Source organism: Arachis stenosperma, chromosome 6, assembly GCF_014773155.1.
Source record: "Arachis stenosperma cultivar V10309 chromosome 6, arast.V10309.gnm1.PFL2, whole genome shotgun sequence".
NCBI lineage: Eukaryota > Viridiplantae > Streptophyta > Magnoliopsida > Fabales > Fabaceae > Arachis > Arachis stenosperma.
Window position 1 is genome coordinate 5,760,077 of NC_080382.1, and position 19,757 is coordinate 5,779,833.

General features: G+C 35.3%; 2 protein-coding genes across 2 annotated transcripts; both read left to right on the forward strand.

The window, feature by feature from the left end:
- Nucleotides 1-5,999: 5,999 nt before the first annotated feature.
- On the forward strand, nucleotides 6,000-6,422 carry LOC130933534 (uncharacterized mitochondrial protein AtMg00810-like). Its single transcript, XM_057863165.1, has one exon. It carries the CDS (start codon nucleotides 6,000-6,002, stop codon nucleotides 6,420-6,422), a length of 423 nt encoding a protein of 140 aa, XP_057719148.1.
- Nucleotides 6,423-10,726: 4,304 nt separating this feature from the next.
- Nucleotides 10,727-11,803, forward strand: LOC130933535 (uncharacterized). Its single transcript, XM_057863166.1, has 2 exons — nucleotides 10,727-10,964; nucleotides 11,439-11,803. Exons 1-2 carry the CDS (start codon nucleotides 10,727-10,729, stop codon nucleotides 11,801-11,803), a joined length of 603 nt encoding a protein of 200 aa, XP_057719149.1.
- Nucleotides 11,804-19,757: the final 7,954 nt, after the last annotated feature.

A 19,757-nucleotide genomic window follows, 5' to 3' on the forward strand; every position in this document is an offset into this window, starting at 1 on the left:
GCAGTAGGCGACGGGGAGGCGACTTGAATGTTGAATCTTCGCTGGACTGTGGACGTGCTTCTTGGCGGTGGTGAGTGGCGCACTGCTGTGGTTGCGGTGGTGAGTGCCGCGCTATCTCCGCACCGCTGTGGCTGAAGCTGAACGGGTCTCCGCTGGCGACGAAGTGGCAGATTCTCAGCTCTCAGCTCTCAGCTCTCATGGTGGTCTCTCATGGCCTTTGGGAAGGAAACAGGGGATGGATGATGTCACGATGGAGTGAATGAACAGATGGAGGCTACGATTCCTTTCACTCACGTTTCAGGCTTTCAGGCTCAGCAATTTTTTTTTTAAAATAAGAAACGACGTCGTTTCCATAGAAGAAAAAAAAATAATTCGAACCGGTCCGGGTTAAATGAAACCTGCCGGTTTGCCAGTTCTTATCAAACACGGCCGGTTCAATCCGGGTCATTCCGGTTCGACTCCTTGTTTGGTTAGAAACTTCACTCGGACCGGTTATGGCACCGGTTCGTCGGTTTTTCGGTCCGACCGGCCGGGTCGGTCCGGTTCTGACAACACTGCACGACACACATGGGTTCTATTTTTTAGTCAACTCTTAATATCCCTAATACTTATTATATTCCAAAATTGAACTTTAATCTTATTTTTGTTCGTCAACTTGTTGATCTCGATTTTGATGTCAAGTTTTCTATTTCTAGTTGTTGTGTACAGAATTGTCGGACGGGACAAATCATCGGGACTGGACGTAAGGTTGGAAGGTTGATGAACTTGGGACTCTTCATATTCCTCCTGTGTCAAATATCTGTGCTGCTTCTTCTCCATCTACCCTTCACTTGTGGCATCACCGTCTTGTCCACAACTCCTTAGAAAAATTGCGCCCACTTGTGTCAGGGTATTTTGGGTCAGGTTAATAATGAGTCTTTTAATTACATGTCTTATCAAACTATCAAAAAACCTACTTTATCTTTTCACAATAATATCTCTTGCTTGCTTTCCTTTTGATTTTATCCACTTTGATGTTTGGAGCCCACTCCCATCGCTTCTATGGGAGGGTCTCGATATTTTATCATTTTATTGATGATTATTCACGCTTTACTTGGGTTTATTTGAAGACTAATCACCATGAGCTACCTCAGATTTATATTAACTTTTCAACTATGATTAAAACTCAATTTTTTAAGGTCATTAAAGTTTTTCGATGCGATAATGCTATGAAATACCATGATTCCAAACTTTTAACTTTTCTTGTAGAATAGGGTACTTTGTCTAAGTTTTCTTGCCCTGGTACATCTCAACAAAATGGACGAGCTGAACAAAAATACCGTCGTATTCTTGACTCTGTTCGTGTAATGCTCATTTTTTCTTCATGTCTTGAGCCTATTTGGGGTGAAACTGTTTTACTGCTGTTTATGTTATCAATAAACTTTCTTCTTCTGTCCTTGATAACATTACTCCCCTTGAAGGTCTTTATCATACCTCTCCAGATTACATTTCTCTTCAAGTTTTTGGTTATGTCTATTTTGTTCTTCTTCAGCCTCATAAAAATAGTAAACATGAATCTCGGGCTCGTATGTGTTGTTTCCTTGGTTATGGTACCGAACACAAGGGTTATCGTTGTTTTCTATCATCTCTCTAAACGTATTCGTATATCTCGTCAAGTTGTATTCTGAGAGCATCACATGTTTTCTAAGTTCTCCTCATTTGAGTCCATTCCTTCTACTCAGTCACCATTTTTCACTAACCCAAATATTAATCTTTTCATAGTAATGATTCTACAGATTCTATCTCGGGTCAACCTCTATAGTCTTCTACTCTTTTGCCTTCTCCATCTCCCGATGATTCCAGACCGAACGATCATTCGGCTTATGTTGTCATGCCTCCTCTGTAAACCGTGCTAAATTAATAAATAATTAGTTAATAAATTGAATTTTAATAAAAAAAATTAGAAATGTAAATCTTATATTAAAATAGGATAGAGCTCTCCAAAACGAGCTCAAAATTGGGCCAAACGGCTGAACCGATTGAATTGGACTCAAACTGGGCCCGTAGGCCCAACCGAACCCATCACATAAATGGGTAGAAGTCCATCTCATTCCCCATTCAACAAAGAAACATGCTGAACAGACAAGGGGAGAGGAGAGCTTCCTAACCCTCAACACCACTTTAATCCACCATAACTTCTTTGTTGGAGCTCCGATCGCCACACCGTTTGCGACCACGCGTCCAGCACATCGAGCTTTATATTTCTATCAGATCAATTTTGTGGGTAAGCCATAATTTTACCTCAGATTCTCTACCCCCTTTTGATTTTCGAAATTTGAGCCTTTATATTGAGATTTTGTCGAATTTGGTATTCTAAGATCGATTTAACTTGTGGAGCTTATCAGGCTTGAGTTGTTTGGTCTGTGGGTGCGGTAAGGATCCCTAACCTTAGCTAATTCTTGATTTTAGTATGTGAATTCTGAATTTTGAACTATATATGTATGATATGTGTGAACTAGGTATATATATAAGTATTGGGGTTGAATTGTGGACATTTGGAGGCTTGGTGGAGGATTGGTGCCAAGGTTTTGTTGAATTTGGACTAGTGGGGTTGTGTGTGTCTTTGGTGTTTTGCATTGATCGATACGTGAAAAGCGGCTAAGGTGTGATTTAGGTTTCGCGTATTTAATATGTAATGCTCTGTGAAAACTTATGTTAGACGACCCTAGGATAAGTTGGAATGTAAAGGGATGTTTAATGCTTAGTATCCTTCTTGTTGAATTGTACTATGAGTTGTGCATTAGGTTGAGTAATTGTTGTGGATGATAATAATAGGATGTGAATTGGTGAATTTGTGATTATGGACTTGTTGAAAGGAATACATGAATGTCTTGGATAGGTGGATGACAAATTTGTTGATATATTTGCAAGGTTGATATATGATATTGTGGAGTTAAGTTATGGTAGTCATGGGAGGATTACTGTGGTAATGGTAAGGTGATGTTGTGGTGATTTTGGTGCATGAAACATTAGGTTGAAACTAAATTTTTAAGGAAAATGAGGTTTTGAAGCTTTTGTGAAATTTGATTTTTGGCCGAACTTCGGCGACTTATATCTTGGCTTTCGGACCCCCAAATGGTTTCAAACTGGTTTTGTATAAAAATTGGGTCTGTGAAGTTTACACCATTTAAAGAATGGAGGAAAAATGTTTTGAGACGAAAAAGTTATGCATGCCGGAAGTTTACCCCCAAATAGCCCACGCGTGCACGTGACGTGAGGCTTTTGCATACGCGTGGCATGGGGGTTTATGCATACGTGAATTCCTCGTACCCAATCATTCGCTTCTGCCTTACTTATATACATACGCGTAACCAGGGGATGTGTACGTGTCTTGGGATAAACGCATACCCATGCGTACGCGTGGCCCCTGTTTTCTGCAAAACCAGTTTATGTGTTTTTAAATCAAATTTCAAACTTCTAAACCTCTATTTTCATTCTTTTAGTCATATAATATGATAATAAACCTAGTAATTAGTTGGAGCTAGGAAATAAAGATAACTTGAGAATGAAGTAAGGGTTAAAAATGATGAATTATATAAGAATGAGGTGTATATATGAATGAGTTATGATGCTAAGGCTTGAATGATTGATTACTGCAATTATTGTGAAACGTATGAGGCTTACACCTTCAATTTATCTTAGATACGAGTTTCCCTGGGTAAAGTACCGTGGCTTCCCACCACGCGTTCCAGGTTGAGACTCGATACTCTGTTGACCTTGCGACGTAAGATATGATCGGGCACTCTAAATTCCTGGGAAGGTTGACCCTCGTTGAGAAATTTATAACATAAGAAAAAGCTATGTATAGACTCTTGGGGATGCGCATCGAGGGACAGTCCAGAGGTTTTGCAAACCGGGCTTGTCGGGTTGGCTTAATAACTGACAAATGAGACTCATCAGCCGTATGACAGGCATACATCATGTGCATTTGGTTTGTTTTGTCTGCTATGCATTATTTGAGATTGCTTAACTAGATATATATTATGCTAATTGTATACTTGTTACTTGCACTACCTGCTTTTTACTTGTGCTTGAACTTGTCTGTTTGTTTGTCTTTGGTAAAATATTGGTGATGGAGGAACGAAGGAGAGGTTGATAGGTTTAAAGTTGAAGTTAGGTTTATGTTGGGTTTGGATTTCCTTGGAACACCTACCCCCTTATGGTTGATGTTTAATACTTTAAGGCTTTTAATCTGAGTGTGGGCATTCTAGGATTGCCTCTGCATTTCCAGGACCTTATATATTATATCTGTGGCACCTTCACCATGCTGAGAACCTCCGGTTCTCACCCCATACTGTGTTGTTGTTTTCAAATAATGCAGTTCGAGAGGCTCCTCGCTAGGCGTCTGGACTTCTGAAGTGGAGTAGTATCTGGGTTTATTTTGTTGTACAACTTTATGTATATGTACTTAGCTTTCTCTCCAAGAAACTTGTTTATTTTGTCCCTCCTAGAGGGTTGAGGAGAGTTAAGTTTTCAGTTATGTATTTTGGGTTTCGGGGATATGTATATATATATATATATATATAATATTCTTCGGTCAGCCTTAGCTTCGCAGGCTAAGTTATAGAGTCTATTAATGTTGTAAATGTAAATATTAAGAACTTTAACTTTGAACTTTGTAGGATATTTCCGTTTATGACATGTGATTAAAATGGATATTACATAAAACTAGAACGTATTTGTATTTCATTCATATTCAATTCAACAATAAATAAAAATTCCATTTAGATCACTCAAATTTCAATATTTTGTTGCAAAGATTCAGTTCTTCGGTCGAACGAATTTTTTTAGATTGGCCCTCTACTCCCGTTTTCTACTTAGTTACCCCTATAATCTCCAGGTTTCTTAGCACGCAAGTTATCTCGTCTTCTGAGCGTTGCGCTTTTTATTTTCGCGATTTTTGTTTCACCTGTTTTTTAAGGCTCTTAGTTTATTATATTTCCTTGCTGTTATGTGTATATATTTTATTTTAGAGGTCGTAATACCGCACTATCTCTGTTTTATGGCTTAAGCGTAAAGTTTTGTATAGTAGGGTGTTACATCCTCCTTCCACTCGTTCTTCTACGGTAAAAAAAATTCACCTCCTTATCTTCTTGATTATCATTGTTTTTCTATTATTCTTCATCACCATGAACCTAACTTATTTAGAAAAGCCTCCACAAATTCAAATTGGCAGCAGGCAATGCAGGAAGAAATTCAGGCACTTGAAAAAGGACACACTTGGAACTTGGTTGATCCTCTTTCTGATCAGAAAGTTGTGGGTAGTAAATGGGTATACAAGATCAAGACTCACTTTGATGGTTTTTTTGACCGTTATAAGGCACGATTGGTTGTTCAAAGTTGCACGCAAGAGTATGGTATTGATTATAAAGAGATTTTTGCTCTTGTTGCTTGTCTCACATCTGTTCGAGCTTTCCTTGCCATTACTGCAGTAAAAAAATGGTCTTTCAGTAAGATAAATGTGAAGAATGTTTTTCTTAATGGGGATTTGAAAAAAAAAAGTCTATATGAAACCACCTCCGGGTTATCTTTGTCCTTCTAGCAAAGTTTGTCTCCTTCGCATGGCACTTCATGGTCTTAAGCAAGCTTCTCATGAATGGTTTGAGAAGTTCAGCACCACTATATACAATCTTAGTTTCACTTGCAGCTCTCATGAGAATGCTCTCTTTATTCGTAAAAGTGAATGTGGAGTTGTTCTTCTATTTTTGTATGTTGATGACATGATTATTACTAGAGATGATGTTGATGGTATCTCTGATCTCAAAGTCTTCCTTCACCATACTTTTGAGATGAAAGATCTTGGTTTTTTCAGTTATTTTCTTAGTTTAGAGGTCATATCCATAGATGTCGGTATCTATCTCTCTCAAGATAAGTATGCTTCAGATCTTCTTGCTCGCGCCCGAATTACAGATAGTCGTACTGAGTCTACTCCTCTTGAACCTAATGTTTGATTTACCGTTATGGATGACACTGTTTTGGATAATCCTACTCTTTATCGACAGTTAGTTGGAGGTCTCGTCTACTTGACTGTCACACACCCAAACATCGCCGCCTATCCAGTTTATATTCTTAGCCAGTTCTTGTCAGTTTCTCGTACTACTCACTATGCGGCCGTTCTTTGCATTCTTCGCTACGTCAAAGGCACTCTATTTCATGGACTTCATTTTTCTGCCCATTCATTTTTATCCCTTCAGGCATACTCAGATGCTGATTGGGATGGTGATCCCACTGATCGTCGTTCTACTACTGGTTATTATTTGTTTCTTAGTGACTCTCTTATTACCTGGCGAACCAAGAAGCAAATGTTCACTACTCCCTCAAGCACAGAAGTTGAATATCGTGTTCTCGTTGACACCACTGCTGAGGTTGTTTCGATTCGTTGACTTCTCGAAGACTGGGTGCTCTTCAGTCGTCCCTGACTGATATTTTTTGTTACAACCGCAGTGCTAATCAGATTGCCCATAATGATTTTTTTTCATGAACGCACCAAACACATTGAGATTGATTGTCACTTTGTTCGGCAACGTCTCTTTATTGATGTTATTCGTCTCATAACTGTTGGAACTTTGGATCAAACTATAGATATCTTCACAAAGGCTCATCATCCTACTCGTTTTCGAACTCTAATATCCAATCTTAAGATGGTATCTTTAGCTCCCACTTAAGTTTGCATGGGAGATGTTAGAGTATAATTAGGATCAATTAAGATCAATTAATATCATTTACATTTATATAGCATATCTGTATATTTATTGTAAGATTTTTTACTTTTATTACTTTGATTCTTCTAGCACCTATATATACTCTTGTATATTATACCTTTCGATTCACACTCAATAATACACTTTTCATATTACTCTCTTGTTTCTATCATATGGTGACACGTGATATGTAACATATTGCTGACATGATACATTAATTAATTATTTTGTGACATATGACATTAATTTTTTATATTATCATATTAAGAGCTTATTTGGGTGAGCTTCTAAAAAAAGATATTTTTTTGACTTATCTTTTTTTAGAAGATCTTATGTAAAAGGAAAAGTAATTTTATGTTTGGATATCTCATGCAAAAAGATCTTTTTATCTATCAATTATGTTTGGGTATAACAATATAAAAGTACTTTTTTGTTTATTTATTACATAAAAAATATATTTTTTTTTAAGAAAAAAAAGATCTTTTGAAAAAAGATATAAATTACAATTTTTCAAAAAAGATGTGTTTTTTTTTTATTTTTCTAATGCTTTTATTTTTACTGCTAGAAATTTGCCAAACACGCTAAAAAATAAAAAAAATCTTTTTTCAAACAAGCACCAAGTGATATTTAAAGTAATATATTATTATTTAACTAACGAAAAGATCAATTTGACTTATGATTATATTTTTTAAAATTAATATGATTAACTTAATTTTTAGGAACCAATTAAAAAAAATAGATGATCTTTTAAAAATAAAATTGAGTATTAATCTAGTAGTAATAGATCCTTTAAGATGTAAAGCTTCAAGATCAACTAGTGACTTTCTGGCAAATTTTCTTTATAGATCAAATGGAATACAGCCATTGTATGCAAATAATGTCAGCGATTATGTCTGCCGACAATAATGAAAGTCAAGAGAGAAGAGAGATGACTGGTTTTGTGGTAAGGAGTTTAAATAATATATATAAAATTGGGTGATGTTAGATGATTAAATTATTTTAATAATTAAATTTAATTAAATTAGTTTAATAACTATTAACATAATAAAAGCAGTTAAAAAATATAAAAAAAAAGGTTGAATTTAACTGTAAAAATAATTTATCACCTAATATTTTTCAATAAAATTATATTTTTAAATTTTATTTTGTTGAGTTGAAAAAATTTGTGTCAAATTTGATGATCAAACATTATTAAACATTAATTAAAAAATTATTAAATTATTATTTCCTTCCAATTATTTGGTTGATAAGTTTGTTATTAGTGTGCAAATTTTGTATTGGACCAAATTAAATTAAGCCCAATGTAATTAAAGAATGTTCAGTCTTTATGCAAAATTATTTCATAGTATGTGACTAAATTTTTAATAGGATAATGAAACAGATTGGGCCAAAAGTAATATAAAGCCCAAGTCAACATTATCAAGGACCAACATCATCTTTGGTCTGAATTGGAAGAAGAGAGAAGGGATTGATCCAAAGCTTGGTTCGGTTACCCACTTCCTTTGGTGAATGGAACTCAAATTTTATTTCAATTGATTACTTTTCTTGGTAATCAAAACTTAAAATTAAATTGAGTTTATTGTGCATTGAAAGCTTTGTCTATTCTCTCTCTTCTCTCTTTGTTTTTCGGTCATATCAATCAACAAAGAAGAAGATAGAAGTTATTAGAAGAAAAAGTGGAGTCATAAAGAAGCCTATAAAAAAAGGCTATGGAAGATCATCACCTCAAAGATCTGAAGAAGGGCAAGGTAAGACTTTTGCCGTTGAAAGCATGATTTGAAGAAGGGCTTCAAGATTTTTGAAACAAAAAATAGAAGCAATCCGTCTCTGTCAGGAAGAAGATCTCAGTTGCAAAAGTTTATTTCCATTTTTGTTCATCAAAAAAAGAAGATAGCCGCTGAGCTACACGTAGGAAGAAGCAAAAATAGAAGGCAAAAAGCTTTTCTGGGTCAAAGGATCATCAAGGATCCGATTACTTTCTTGGAGCCAAAGACAAGATCAAGGGTTCAGATTGAAAGAAATTGATGAAAAGGGTTGAGAGATGTACATGCATGTTGGTTTTTGGTTTTCCCTCTCTCTTCTTTTTGTCTGAACCGCTGCTATTTTTGGTTGGAGAAGAAGTTGCTTGGTTGAACCGATTTCAACCTTGGAAGCTTCCCCTTCTATATTAAGGGTGAACGGCCAAGGGTTGAGATCAAAGAGAGAAAGTGTAAAGCATAAAGTTCTCATAGCTACCCAAAGCTAACAGTGTTCTTCTCCTTCAAAAATGTTCATTTTGTTTTCTTTTTTTTAGTATTGTCTGTCTGAGTCTCATGGTAAAAGACAAACATGGTGAGGTTTGTAAGAAAAAGCCAGTGAGAGGTAAAAGGCAGTGAGCAATATTAGAAAAAAAGCCATAGATGTCTCAGAGTTTCTTTGTACATCTATCTGTTGTGTTTCATGATTTTATGGAGATTTTCTTGCAAGTTGGGTTAGCACTTTGCGGTTGAAAGCTAGGTTTTGAGTCCTAGTCAAATTTAGATTGGGTGTAAAATTTGGATTTGTCCCAGATAGAAATGGGTAGTTTCTAGGGAGAAATTGGTGTTTTTAATGTTGTGATAACATAGTGAAATTCCATCATTATTATGATGAAGACTGCATGTAGGCCACATTGCAGTTAGTGGCTGAACCAGGATATATCTAGTGTTAATTCTTCTTCTCTACTCCTTTCTCAGTTTTTGGTTATCAGGAGACAAAGACAAAAGTGTCTCTCAACTCGACATGAGACAAAACAAAAGTGTCTCTCAACTCGGCACGAGACAAAAATATAAATATCTCCTAAAGTTTCTTTTAAAAAGGCAGAAATTAATATTCAACAAAAAGGGGCTAAGATTCAACCCCCCTTCTCTTAGCCACTGATTATCATCAATTGGTATCAGAGCTTGGTCTTAAAGAGATCAAGCTTTGCAGCTTGGAGAAAAGATCCTGATGGCAGTCAACAGTGGTTCAAATCTGGTGGCCTAGGGCAGTCAAGCAACAGACCCCCATTCTTCAATGGGAAGAACTACAGCTACTGAAAAGAAAGAATGAAGATTTTTGTTCAGTCTGTAGATTACAGGCTTTGGAAGATAATCTTGGAAGATCCACAATTTTCAACCACCACAGGAGCTGATGGAGTGGTTGTTCCCAAGGCTAAGGCCAATTGGAATGAAGATGATAGAAAGAAAATAGAGCTCAACGCTAAAGCTGTTAACTTGTTCAACTGTGCTGTCAGTTTCGAGGAATACCGATAGGTATCAAGATGCACAATAGCAAAGAAAATCTAGGACAAGTTTCAAGTCACTCATGAAGGCACAACCCAAGTCAAAAGATCCAGAATAGACATGCTAAACAGAGATTACGAAATATTCTCAATGAAAGAAGGAGAAACAATTGGTGAAATATTTGTAAGATTCATCATTATCATCACTGGCTTTGATGCTATGGGAATCAGACATCCAGAATCTATGCTTGTGAGGAGAATATTGAGATGTCTCACTAAAGAGTGGAAAACCAAGGCTATAATAATAGCTGAGAGTAGTGGTATTGATGAAATGACCTATGATGATCTGAGAGGAAACTTACTTACTTTTGAAAATACTTATTTAATGAGAGATACTAAAAAGAAAGGAGTTGTTCTCAAATCAGTCACTGAGTCTTTGGATGATGAATCCAATGATAATTTATCTGACAATGACTTTGTTTTGTTTGCTAATAAATTCAGAAAAATGATGAAGCTGAAGGAACGGAACAAAGGAGGCAGTTCAAGGAAACCAAAGAGGGACCTAAGCAAGGTGATCTGCTACAACTGTAAGGAAACTGGACACTTCAAGTTTGATTGTCCTAAACTGAAGAAGGAGGACAAACCGAAAAGAGAAAAGAGGAAATGACTCATGACATCATGGGAAGACTTGGAGAATGATTCGGATGAAGAAGATGAAACAGAAACCAAGTCCTAAACTTGTCTCATGGCCGACATAGTCAATGAGGTAATATTTTCTGAACCCTCAACTGAAGACCTTGATCTTATGATATATCATCTCAATGAAAAAATCAGATGCTTCTTAAATGAAAACTATGATCTTGAATCTCAAGTTACCATTCTAAAAGCAGAAAATGATTTTCTCAAAGATAAATTAAGGAAAGCTGAAACTGCTGTTGATCTTATTGAAGAAAACAAGCAGTTAAAAGCTGAACTTAAGAGCTGTAAATATCATCATTCTGTGATTGCAAATCTAAATTATTTTTAGAAAAATGAGAGGCTACACAAATAGGTAAAAAGACCAAAAGAGGACCTAGCTAACTTTGCCCAAAGTTATGAAAATTTGAATCAACTCTTGGCTAGTCAAAAACCTCTCTTTGATAAAGCTGGTTTGGGTTTTCATAAAAATTCAAAAATTGTTTTTGAAAATTTTTCATTTGCTAATATGGCTTCCACTTCTGATGACATTAGATTTTAAAACCCAAAGAAACAGCAACCAAAGAAATTTTGTAGATTATGCAATCGGAATGGACACTTTCCAATTCAATGTTTCATAAGTGAAAGGATGGTTGGTAACAAAGTTTACAAGATTGTTTGTAACTATAATGGCTTGGGACAAAGAAGATGGTTTGACATTAAAGAATTCAAAAAAATTTGGATACCTAAGGTCACTTAAGCATTTTTGTAGGTTTGCCTAGTATCCAAAAGAAAGGACAACATGTGGTATATGGATAGTGGGTGCTCAAGGCATATGACCGGAAAGTCAACATTCTTCATCAATCTTGATGAGTATGATGGAGGCTTTGTTACTTTCGGTGACAATAGAAAAAGAAAAATAGTGGCCATAGATGATGATGCAGGTAGTGGAACTGATGTGAACCAACAAGCCAATCAAGAAAATTCCAAATATGTCACATCTATTGAATCTGTCTGTCCAGAAACTTCTCTTCAGAATGGAGGAGACATTTCTGTTTTGTTTCGTGAACAAGCCAGAAAATCCAGAACAGAGTTGCCTACTGAAACTCGTCAAGGCAAAACCTTTCCTCAAAGGCCACGTGAATAGAACTTTCTGAAGGATTACCCTCATGAATTCATCATTGGAGATCCTTTACAAGGCATAACCACTATATCCTCAAGTAAGAAGCAAATGGAACCAAGCAATATTGCCCTCTTGTCCATTTGGAACCTCTTAATGTGAAGCAAGCTCTTGAAAGACTCCTCATGGGTTAAAGCCATGGAAGAAGAGCTATCACAATGTTATAAGAATGAGGTTTGGACCCTTGTACCAAATCCCAATGGTAAAAAGGTAACCAGTACAAAATGGATTTTTAAAAATAAATTGGGTGAGGATGGTAGTGTTATTCGTAACAAGGCTAGATTAGTGGCCCAAGGTTACGATCAAGAGGAAGGCATTGACTTTGATGAGTCATTTGCTCCAGTAGCAAGAATGGAAGCAATTAGGTTGCTTCTTGCCTATGCTGCCCACAAGGGCTTTAAAATGTTTCAAATGGATGTCAAATGTGCTTTTCTTAATGGTTTTATAGATAGGAAGTATTTGTAGCTCAATTCCCCCGGTTTTGAAAGCAAAGAGTTTCCAAATCATATGTTTAAACTATCAAAGGCTCTCTATGGCCTTAGGCAAGCACCTATAGCTTGGTATGAAAGGCTTAGTGCCTTCTTGTTGGAAAATAATTTTCAAAGGGGTACTACTGATACTACTTTGTTTATAAAAGAATCTAATTATGATTTTTTACTTGTTCAAGTTTATGTGGATGACATTCTGTTTGGTTCGACCAATGAATTCTTGTGTGAAGAGTTTGGAAAACTAATGACTAGTGAGTTTGAAATGAGTTTGATGGGAGAATTAACTTTCTTTCTTAGTCTTCAAATCAAACAAACTCCTAATAGTATTTTTATTCACCAAGAAAAATATGCCAAAGAGTTAATCAAGAAATTTGTCCTAGAAAACTCCAAACCAACGGGAACTCCTATGCATCCAAACACTAACTTGACAAAGATGAAAATGGCAAAGATATGGATGAAACAAGGTATAGAGGAATGATAGGATCACTTATGTATCTTACATCCTCTAGGCTAGATATTTTTCAAAGTGTGGGTGTGTGTTCTAGATTTCAATCTCACCCAAAGAATCCCATCTTTTGGCCGTCAAAAGAATCATTAAATACATTAAGGGCATATGTGATCTTGGTCTATAGTATCCAAAATCTAATGAATTTTGTGCAGTAGGGTTTTGTGATGCAGATTATGCGGGAGACCGAGTGGATAGAAGAAGCACGTCCGAAATGTGTTGCTTCCTTGGAAGCTCACTAAACATGTGGTTAAACAAGAAGCAAGCCACTATTGCTTTATCCATGGCTGAAGCCGAATACATATCTGCGGCTGCTTGTTGCTCTCAACTTTTATGACTTAAAACTCAATTGGAAGATTACAAATTGAAAATTAATAGTAAACCTTTGTTTTGTGATAATATGAGTGCAATAAATATTTCAAAAAATATGTAGTGCACTCTAGAACCAAGCACATTGAAGTAAGATATTATTTCATTAGGAAACATGTGTAAAAGGGTACTATTGATATCCAATTTGTAAAATTCAAAGAGCAACTTGCTGACATTTTCACTAAACCTCTATGTGAAGACAGATTGTGTTCCTTGAGACAAAGTTTAAGAATGATAGACTTAAGTTCTGTTGAATAAATGTTATTTTTCATGCCTCTGTGTGTTTTTGTCTCGTAGGTAGCAGGGAGATAAATCTAGGCAAGTGATGAACAAGTCATTAAAAGGGGGACACTAAAATCTGGTACCTTGGACCTAAGCCCGTTCAACCACCTTAAGCCCACTCTATGATTCTGGCTCATTATTTTTGGTATCATAAATTTTTTTTAAAAAAAATATTTTAAAGAAGGTTTTCTCATCATATCTTAACAAGGGAGTAGTGTCAAATCAAATCTTTTTTCTATAACTTCTCCCACTTTTCAAGGAAAGGTATTTTTGGTTATTCTTTTTTATTTTTAAATTCCTTATTGAAAACTGATAAACCCCATTTTTAGGGTTTATCTTGTACTTAATTTAGTAGATTTTATCCATTATTCTCACACTTATTCATAGAAATTGCATCATTTACATTTTTCTTCCTCATTTTGTGTTATGATTGAAAACATGCTTCTTTGACCCTAAATGTGCTAATTTTAATCCTCTCTTATTACCATTCGATGTCTTGATATGTGTGTAAAGTGATTTCAGGGTTTATAGGGTAGGAATGGCTTAGAGGATAGAAAGGAAGCATGCAAAAGTGGAAGGAATACAAGAAGTTGAAGGAATGGCTAATGCTGTCAGCCCTGACCTCTTCGTACTCAATCGATCATAACTTGAGCTATAGAGGTCCAAATGAGGCGGTTCTAGTTGCGTTAGAAAGCTAACATTTGGGGCTTCGAAATAATATATAATTTTCCATAGTGGTCGTACAGCTAGGCGACGCACATGCGCGCATCTGCGAAAAGTTCAACGACCCAGAAATTGCTGGGGGCAATTTCTGGGCTGTTTTTAACCCAGTTTTCGACCCAGAAAACACATATTAGAGGCTGCAGAGTGGAGGAATCAGGGGGGGACACTTCTCATTCACATAATTTTAGGTTTAGATATAGGTTCCAGAGAGGGAGGCTCTCTCCTCTCTCTAGGTTTTAGGATTTAGGATTTCTTCTTTCAATTTCCCCTTTGGTTCAGGTTCAATGTTCCTTTAATTTAGTTTTCTTCTATTTTTATTTATTCTATTACTTTAGTTTATCTTCTTCTCTTGTTAATTTATTAATGCAAGGAGTATTTTTCTATTTAATTTCTTTATTTGCTTGATTATCTCTACTCAATTCCAAAATTATTATGTCTTCTTTCTACTCCCTTTACATGAATGCGAAATTGGCATCCATGTCAATGGAGTAGGCTTTATACTTGACTTTGGAGTTGATTAATAGGAGACCCTTGAGTTGGAAAGACTCCAGAGTTAAATTGTAATTGGAAGTTGTTGGCTGGCTCTCTAGTTACTAACGCTAATCATTCCCAAGGGAGAGGAATAGGACTTGTGAATAGAAGTTGGCTTAATACTTGACTTTCCTTTATTCGGTAAGGGTTAACTAAGTAGAACAACAACCTATTACTATTAATATTGGAAAATCCAACAAGGATAGAACTTTCGATTAATCTTCTCCTAGCCAAAGCTTTTTATTTTAATTATATAAACCTCTCGTTAATTTTCATTGCTTTAATTTATAATTATTTATTTCTCCATTCCTCAACTCCAAAAAATTCTCAGAAAACTCATAACCAATAACAATATCACCTCCCTGCAATTTCTTGAGAGACGACCCGAGTTTTGAATATTTCAGTTTATTTTTATTGGGTTTTGTTACTTGTGACAACCAAATTTTTGTATGAAAGGATTCTTTGTTGGTTTAGAAGCTATACTTGCAACGAGAATTTATTTGTGAAATTCTAGACCACACAAAAATCCGATCATAAAAAACCGTTTTCATTCAATGTTGATTGCTTTAAATGAGATATCTTCCACTAAGCATTTATGATGGTGTAACATCTTTCCACCTTTTGCCCTCTTCGGCACTCTCTTCATCTTCTCCTTCTCCATTATACTTCATTCAACATGAGAAAGAAACTTCCTACCCAAAGAAGCACCCTAATGCGTGAGCATCTTTCCTATCTTTTCCTAGTGAATTTGCATTTAATTTGTTGAGTTTAATAAAAAATTAATTATCTTTTAGCCACTATGGATGCTACTTTGAGTCTTGTGAAATTCTGTTTATTTTAGGTAGCATTTGGCTGGATGTGATGGAGTTTCTGCAGAAAAAGAGAAGAAGACGAATGATGTTGTCAATCCTGACCTCTCTGTACTCAAACCTGAATAACTCAAGCTACAAAGATCCAATTGACATGGTTTTAGTGGAGTTGGAAAGATAACTTTTAGAGCTTTCCAACGATATATAATAGTCCATACTTCTCTTCCATCAACTCTGCTAAGGCTGCGCCTAACTTGAGATTTTTCAAGTTAGGCGTGGATCTAGTGAAGTCAAGTGGTCCCCACATTACAAGGCACGGATTATTTAATTAATTATGATTTAAATTTAAATTTTATTTTAAAATAGGAAAAGATATTATTTTAAGTTTAGAAAATAGATTTTAAATTAATTAGGATTAGATATAAAAAGGAGAAACTTTTCTTCTTTGGGATAATTCCATCCCGTCCAAAAAATTCACAGTTTGCAAGAATCCTAGTTTTCACTCTTTTCCATGAGCAACTAAACCTCCACTGTTAAGGTTAGGAGCTCTGTCTATTTTTATGGATTGATTCTATTATTTTTCTATTTTAATTTATGTACTGATTTATAAATTTAAGAATTGTTTTTGTTCTTTATCTTATAAATTTGGGTGGAATGGAAGTATAACCCTCTTTCTAATTGAGTTTTTGTATAACTTGAAAAAGCTCTTTACTTGAATAACAGCTTGAAAATATATTCTCCTAAATTCTAATTATTTGGACTTAACGGGATACGTGACATATAATCCTCTTATATTTGGATAATTAGGATTTTTGTGGCATAATAACTAGAATTAAACTTCACCCTCTAATTGGAATTAATTGACCAAGGAATTGGTGGTTGATGAATTTTAGAGGAGAGTAGAAAGGTCTAAGAAATTAGGGTCTAGTCACGTATAGTTTGCCGTGAATTAAATCTTGCATGATTAAAATAAATTAATAAGAAAAATCAATCCGAAAAATAGATAACTCTAAAACCTTAACTGCCTTCTTCATATTGTTGTCCCAACCTATTTATTGCCTGTCTTCTGATATTCTGAATTTACTGTTTAATGCCTTTGAACTCTCAAACACTATTTTCTGCTTGTCTAACTAAGTAAATTAATCAACCATTGGTGCTCGATCCATCAATCCTCGTGGGATCGACCCTCACTCACTTGAGGTATTACTTGGTATGACCCAGTGCACTTGCCGGTTAGTTTGTGGTTGTAAATTTCGCACCACACCCGAACCCCCATTCCTAAAAATCCTCCATCGTCCAAAGGATCTCAAACCCACACTCACATACACATTCTCTCTCACTCATCTTCTTCATCCTCCTCCCATTTCACTGCTTCTATGGCTAGAAAAGTCGTACATCCAAGGGGTTCTCTACGCAAAGAAGCAGGATCATCACAGAAGAAGGCTTCAAAGGGGAAGAGGCCTATGCCCGAAGAGGAAGAAGACTCCCCATCTTCACCTTCTCGCCGTTCTCTACCGCGACGGCACTCCACCCCTCATCTCTCGGGCCGCTCTGCCCCCTCTCAGCGTCCAAAGCAGACTGTTCTTCACGACACCCGAGAACCACCGAACCTTGACTTTCTGAATTTCAAGAACAAATATGGTAAAAACCACTCTCATTATGACCCTTACCACTTTATCTCCTGTGCGGCTTATGAGTTTCATTCCCAAGTTTTAGTAAATCACCATTTATGTGCCTCATTTGTTGTTAATTTAGAAACTCTTGCTAAGAAAAGGATTGATTTTACAACATATTTTCATGATTTAAAATGGACTCCCATTTTTAAAATTCGAAAACCTGTTTATCCAAACTTGGTGCGTAAGTTTTATGCAAACTTGATTTTTCATGATGGAGAACTCCATTCTTATCTTAAAAAGGTTCATCTTTCTTTGAATAATGAAACCATAAGTACTACATTGGGATATCAAGATGAGGGGGCCAGGGCTTATATGTCTGAAAAATGGGATCAACATGTTGGTATTTCCCTACAAGACGCCCTGGCTCGAGTACGTGAGAACTTATCCTCTCTGGATGGTACCACTTTAACTCATAAGGCTCTCGGTCCTATGCGAGCCCTGTTGCATTGGATCATCAATCATGTCATAATGCCACAGAGTGGCTCTTATCAAAGAGTAACCCTTTACGATACTCTTGTATTGTTTGCCATTCTGACTTCTGTCCCTATTTCATTTACATATCTCGTGATTAGGCATATGTGGGACTGTGTTCGTAGTGACAAAAAATACAATCTTTCTTATGGTATATTTTTTACATGTATTTTTGAGCACTTTCAAGTTGATCTTAGTAATGAACTGATGGAGAATAGAGTCTTTACAATCAAAGGTGGGGGAGTTCCCGAATCTGCTAAAGGAAAAAAGGCTAAAATTTCAAACGCATCTGTGTTTTCTGAAACCGAAGATGAAAGTCTTCCCTCTGCTGAGCCTTCGGATAAATCTCGGTTCTCTAAAATGATAAAAGATGTCCTTACAGAATTCTCCAACATGCCCAATCTGATGGTCAAAGCATATAAAGATGCTAGAAAGCAAACTTTTGAGAATGAAAAAGTTTGGACAAAGTGTCATGAATGGGTGAATTTGCTTATTAAGCATCTGGAGTCTATTGACAAAGACACGGCCAATTCCAAAGGAAGAGAAGATTTTCTTAAATCTGATATCAACTTGTCTTATGCCTAAAATTTGATCTCTGCTGTTTCTACCTATGGACACACTTTATTTTACTACATTTGAACTTATTTTCAGTTGAACAGTTTTTACTTTGGATTAATGTAATTAAATACTTTGATACTGTTTTATATATTAAGGACTGCATTGCCTTTCTCTATTTTTTGCAGGGTCCTTTCTTGATGACAAAAGTGGGAGAAAAAGACTAAAAATAGGGCTAATATTGAAATTAAAATTAGTGCTGATGGTTGCTCTGATTTATTATTTTTTGTGCTCTGTTTTGATGGTTGAATGTTTAGATGGATGGTTGCTCTGTTTTATTATTCTCATGTACTATGTTCTATTTTTTTTATCTGTTGGTGCTCTATTTTAAATCTTTGAGCATTTTGAATCTTTGAGCATTTTGATAAAGGTATTTACTTGATAAAATATGGCTCTGTTTTTTAAAAGGTTCTATGTTTTGAAAATTTGTATCATTTTAGAACTTTTAGAACATAAATACAGGTGCTGCTTTCATGAATATTGTTTGGTAACTAGGCACACATAAAGGGGGAGTATATTGAACAAAGAAAAGGAGGAGGATTCGGCCAAACCATCAAAGGAAAGTTCTCTAATCCTAATCCTTTCAATTCAGTTTAATAATCTTTGTCATCAAAGGGAAGATTATTGAGTTTGAAAAACTTGTATCAAATTTAATGATCAAACATTATTAAACATTGATTAGAAAATTATTAAATTATTATTTGTCTCCAATTATTTGGTTGATAAGTTTGTTAGTGTGCAAATTTTGTATTGGGCCAAATTAAATCAAGCCCAAAGTAATTAAAAAATGCTCAGCCTTTATGCAAAATTATTTCATACTATGTGGCAGAATTTTTAATAGGATAATGAAACAGATTGGGCCAAGAAAGTAATACAAAGCCCAAGTCAACATTATCAAGGACCAAAAGAGAGAAAGGATTGATCTAAAAAGGGGCTAAGATTCAACCCCTTTCTCTTAGCCACTGATTACCATCATATTTTTTCCAATGTAATAATATAATAAAAAAATATAATTAACTAATAAATTTACATCCATACAAAATATATTTTCTTTTATTCTTGAGAGCATTTAGAGAATTATTTAGGCTTTGTGTAGAGAGTGAACTATCAATTCGGCCCCTATCCATTTTTAAAAATGACAACGCGACCCCTCAAAATAAAATCGATCCACTTCGGTCCTTGTCCCCTAATTTCGTTACACAACGCGGTCCCTATAGGTATTTTTTCGTCAACTTTAAACGGAAAATGCTGACGTGTCAAGTTCTGAAATGGACATGGGTCTAATTGTCTCTAAATTATTTAAGCAATATTTTTTATAATTATTTTTTTATTCATTATATTAATATCTTTTTCCAATAAATTATTAAATATATGGTATAATAAGTACAAATTAATTAATAAATTATTCAAATTTAAAAATATCATTTGTTATGAAACTAAATAAATAATTCT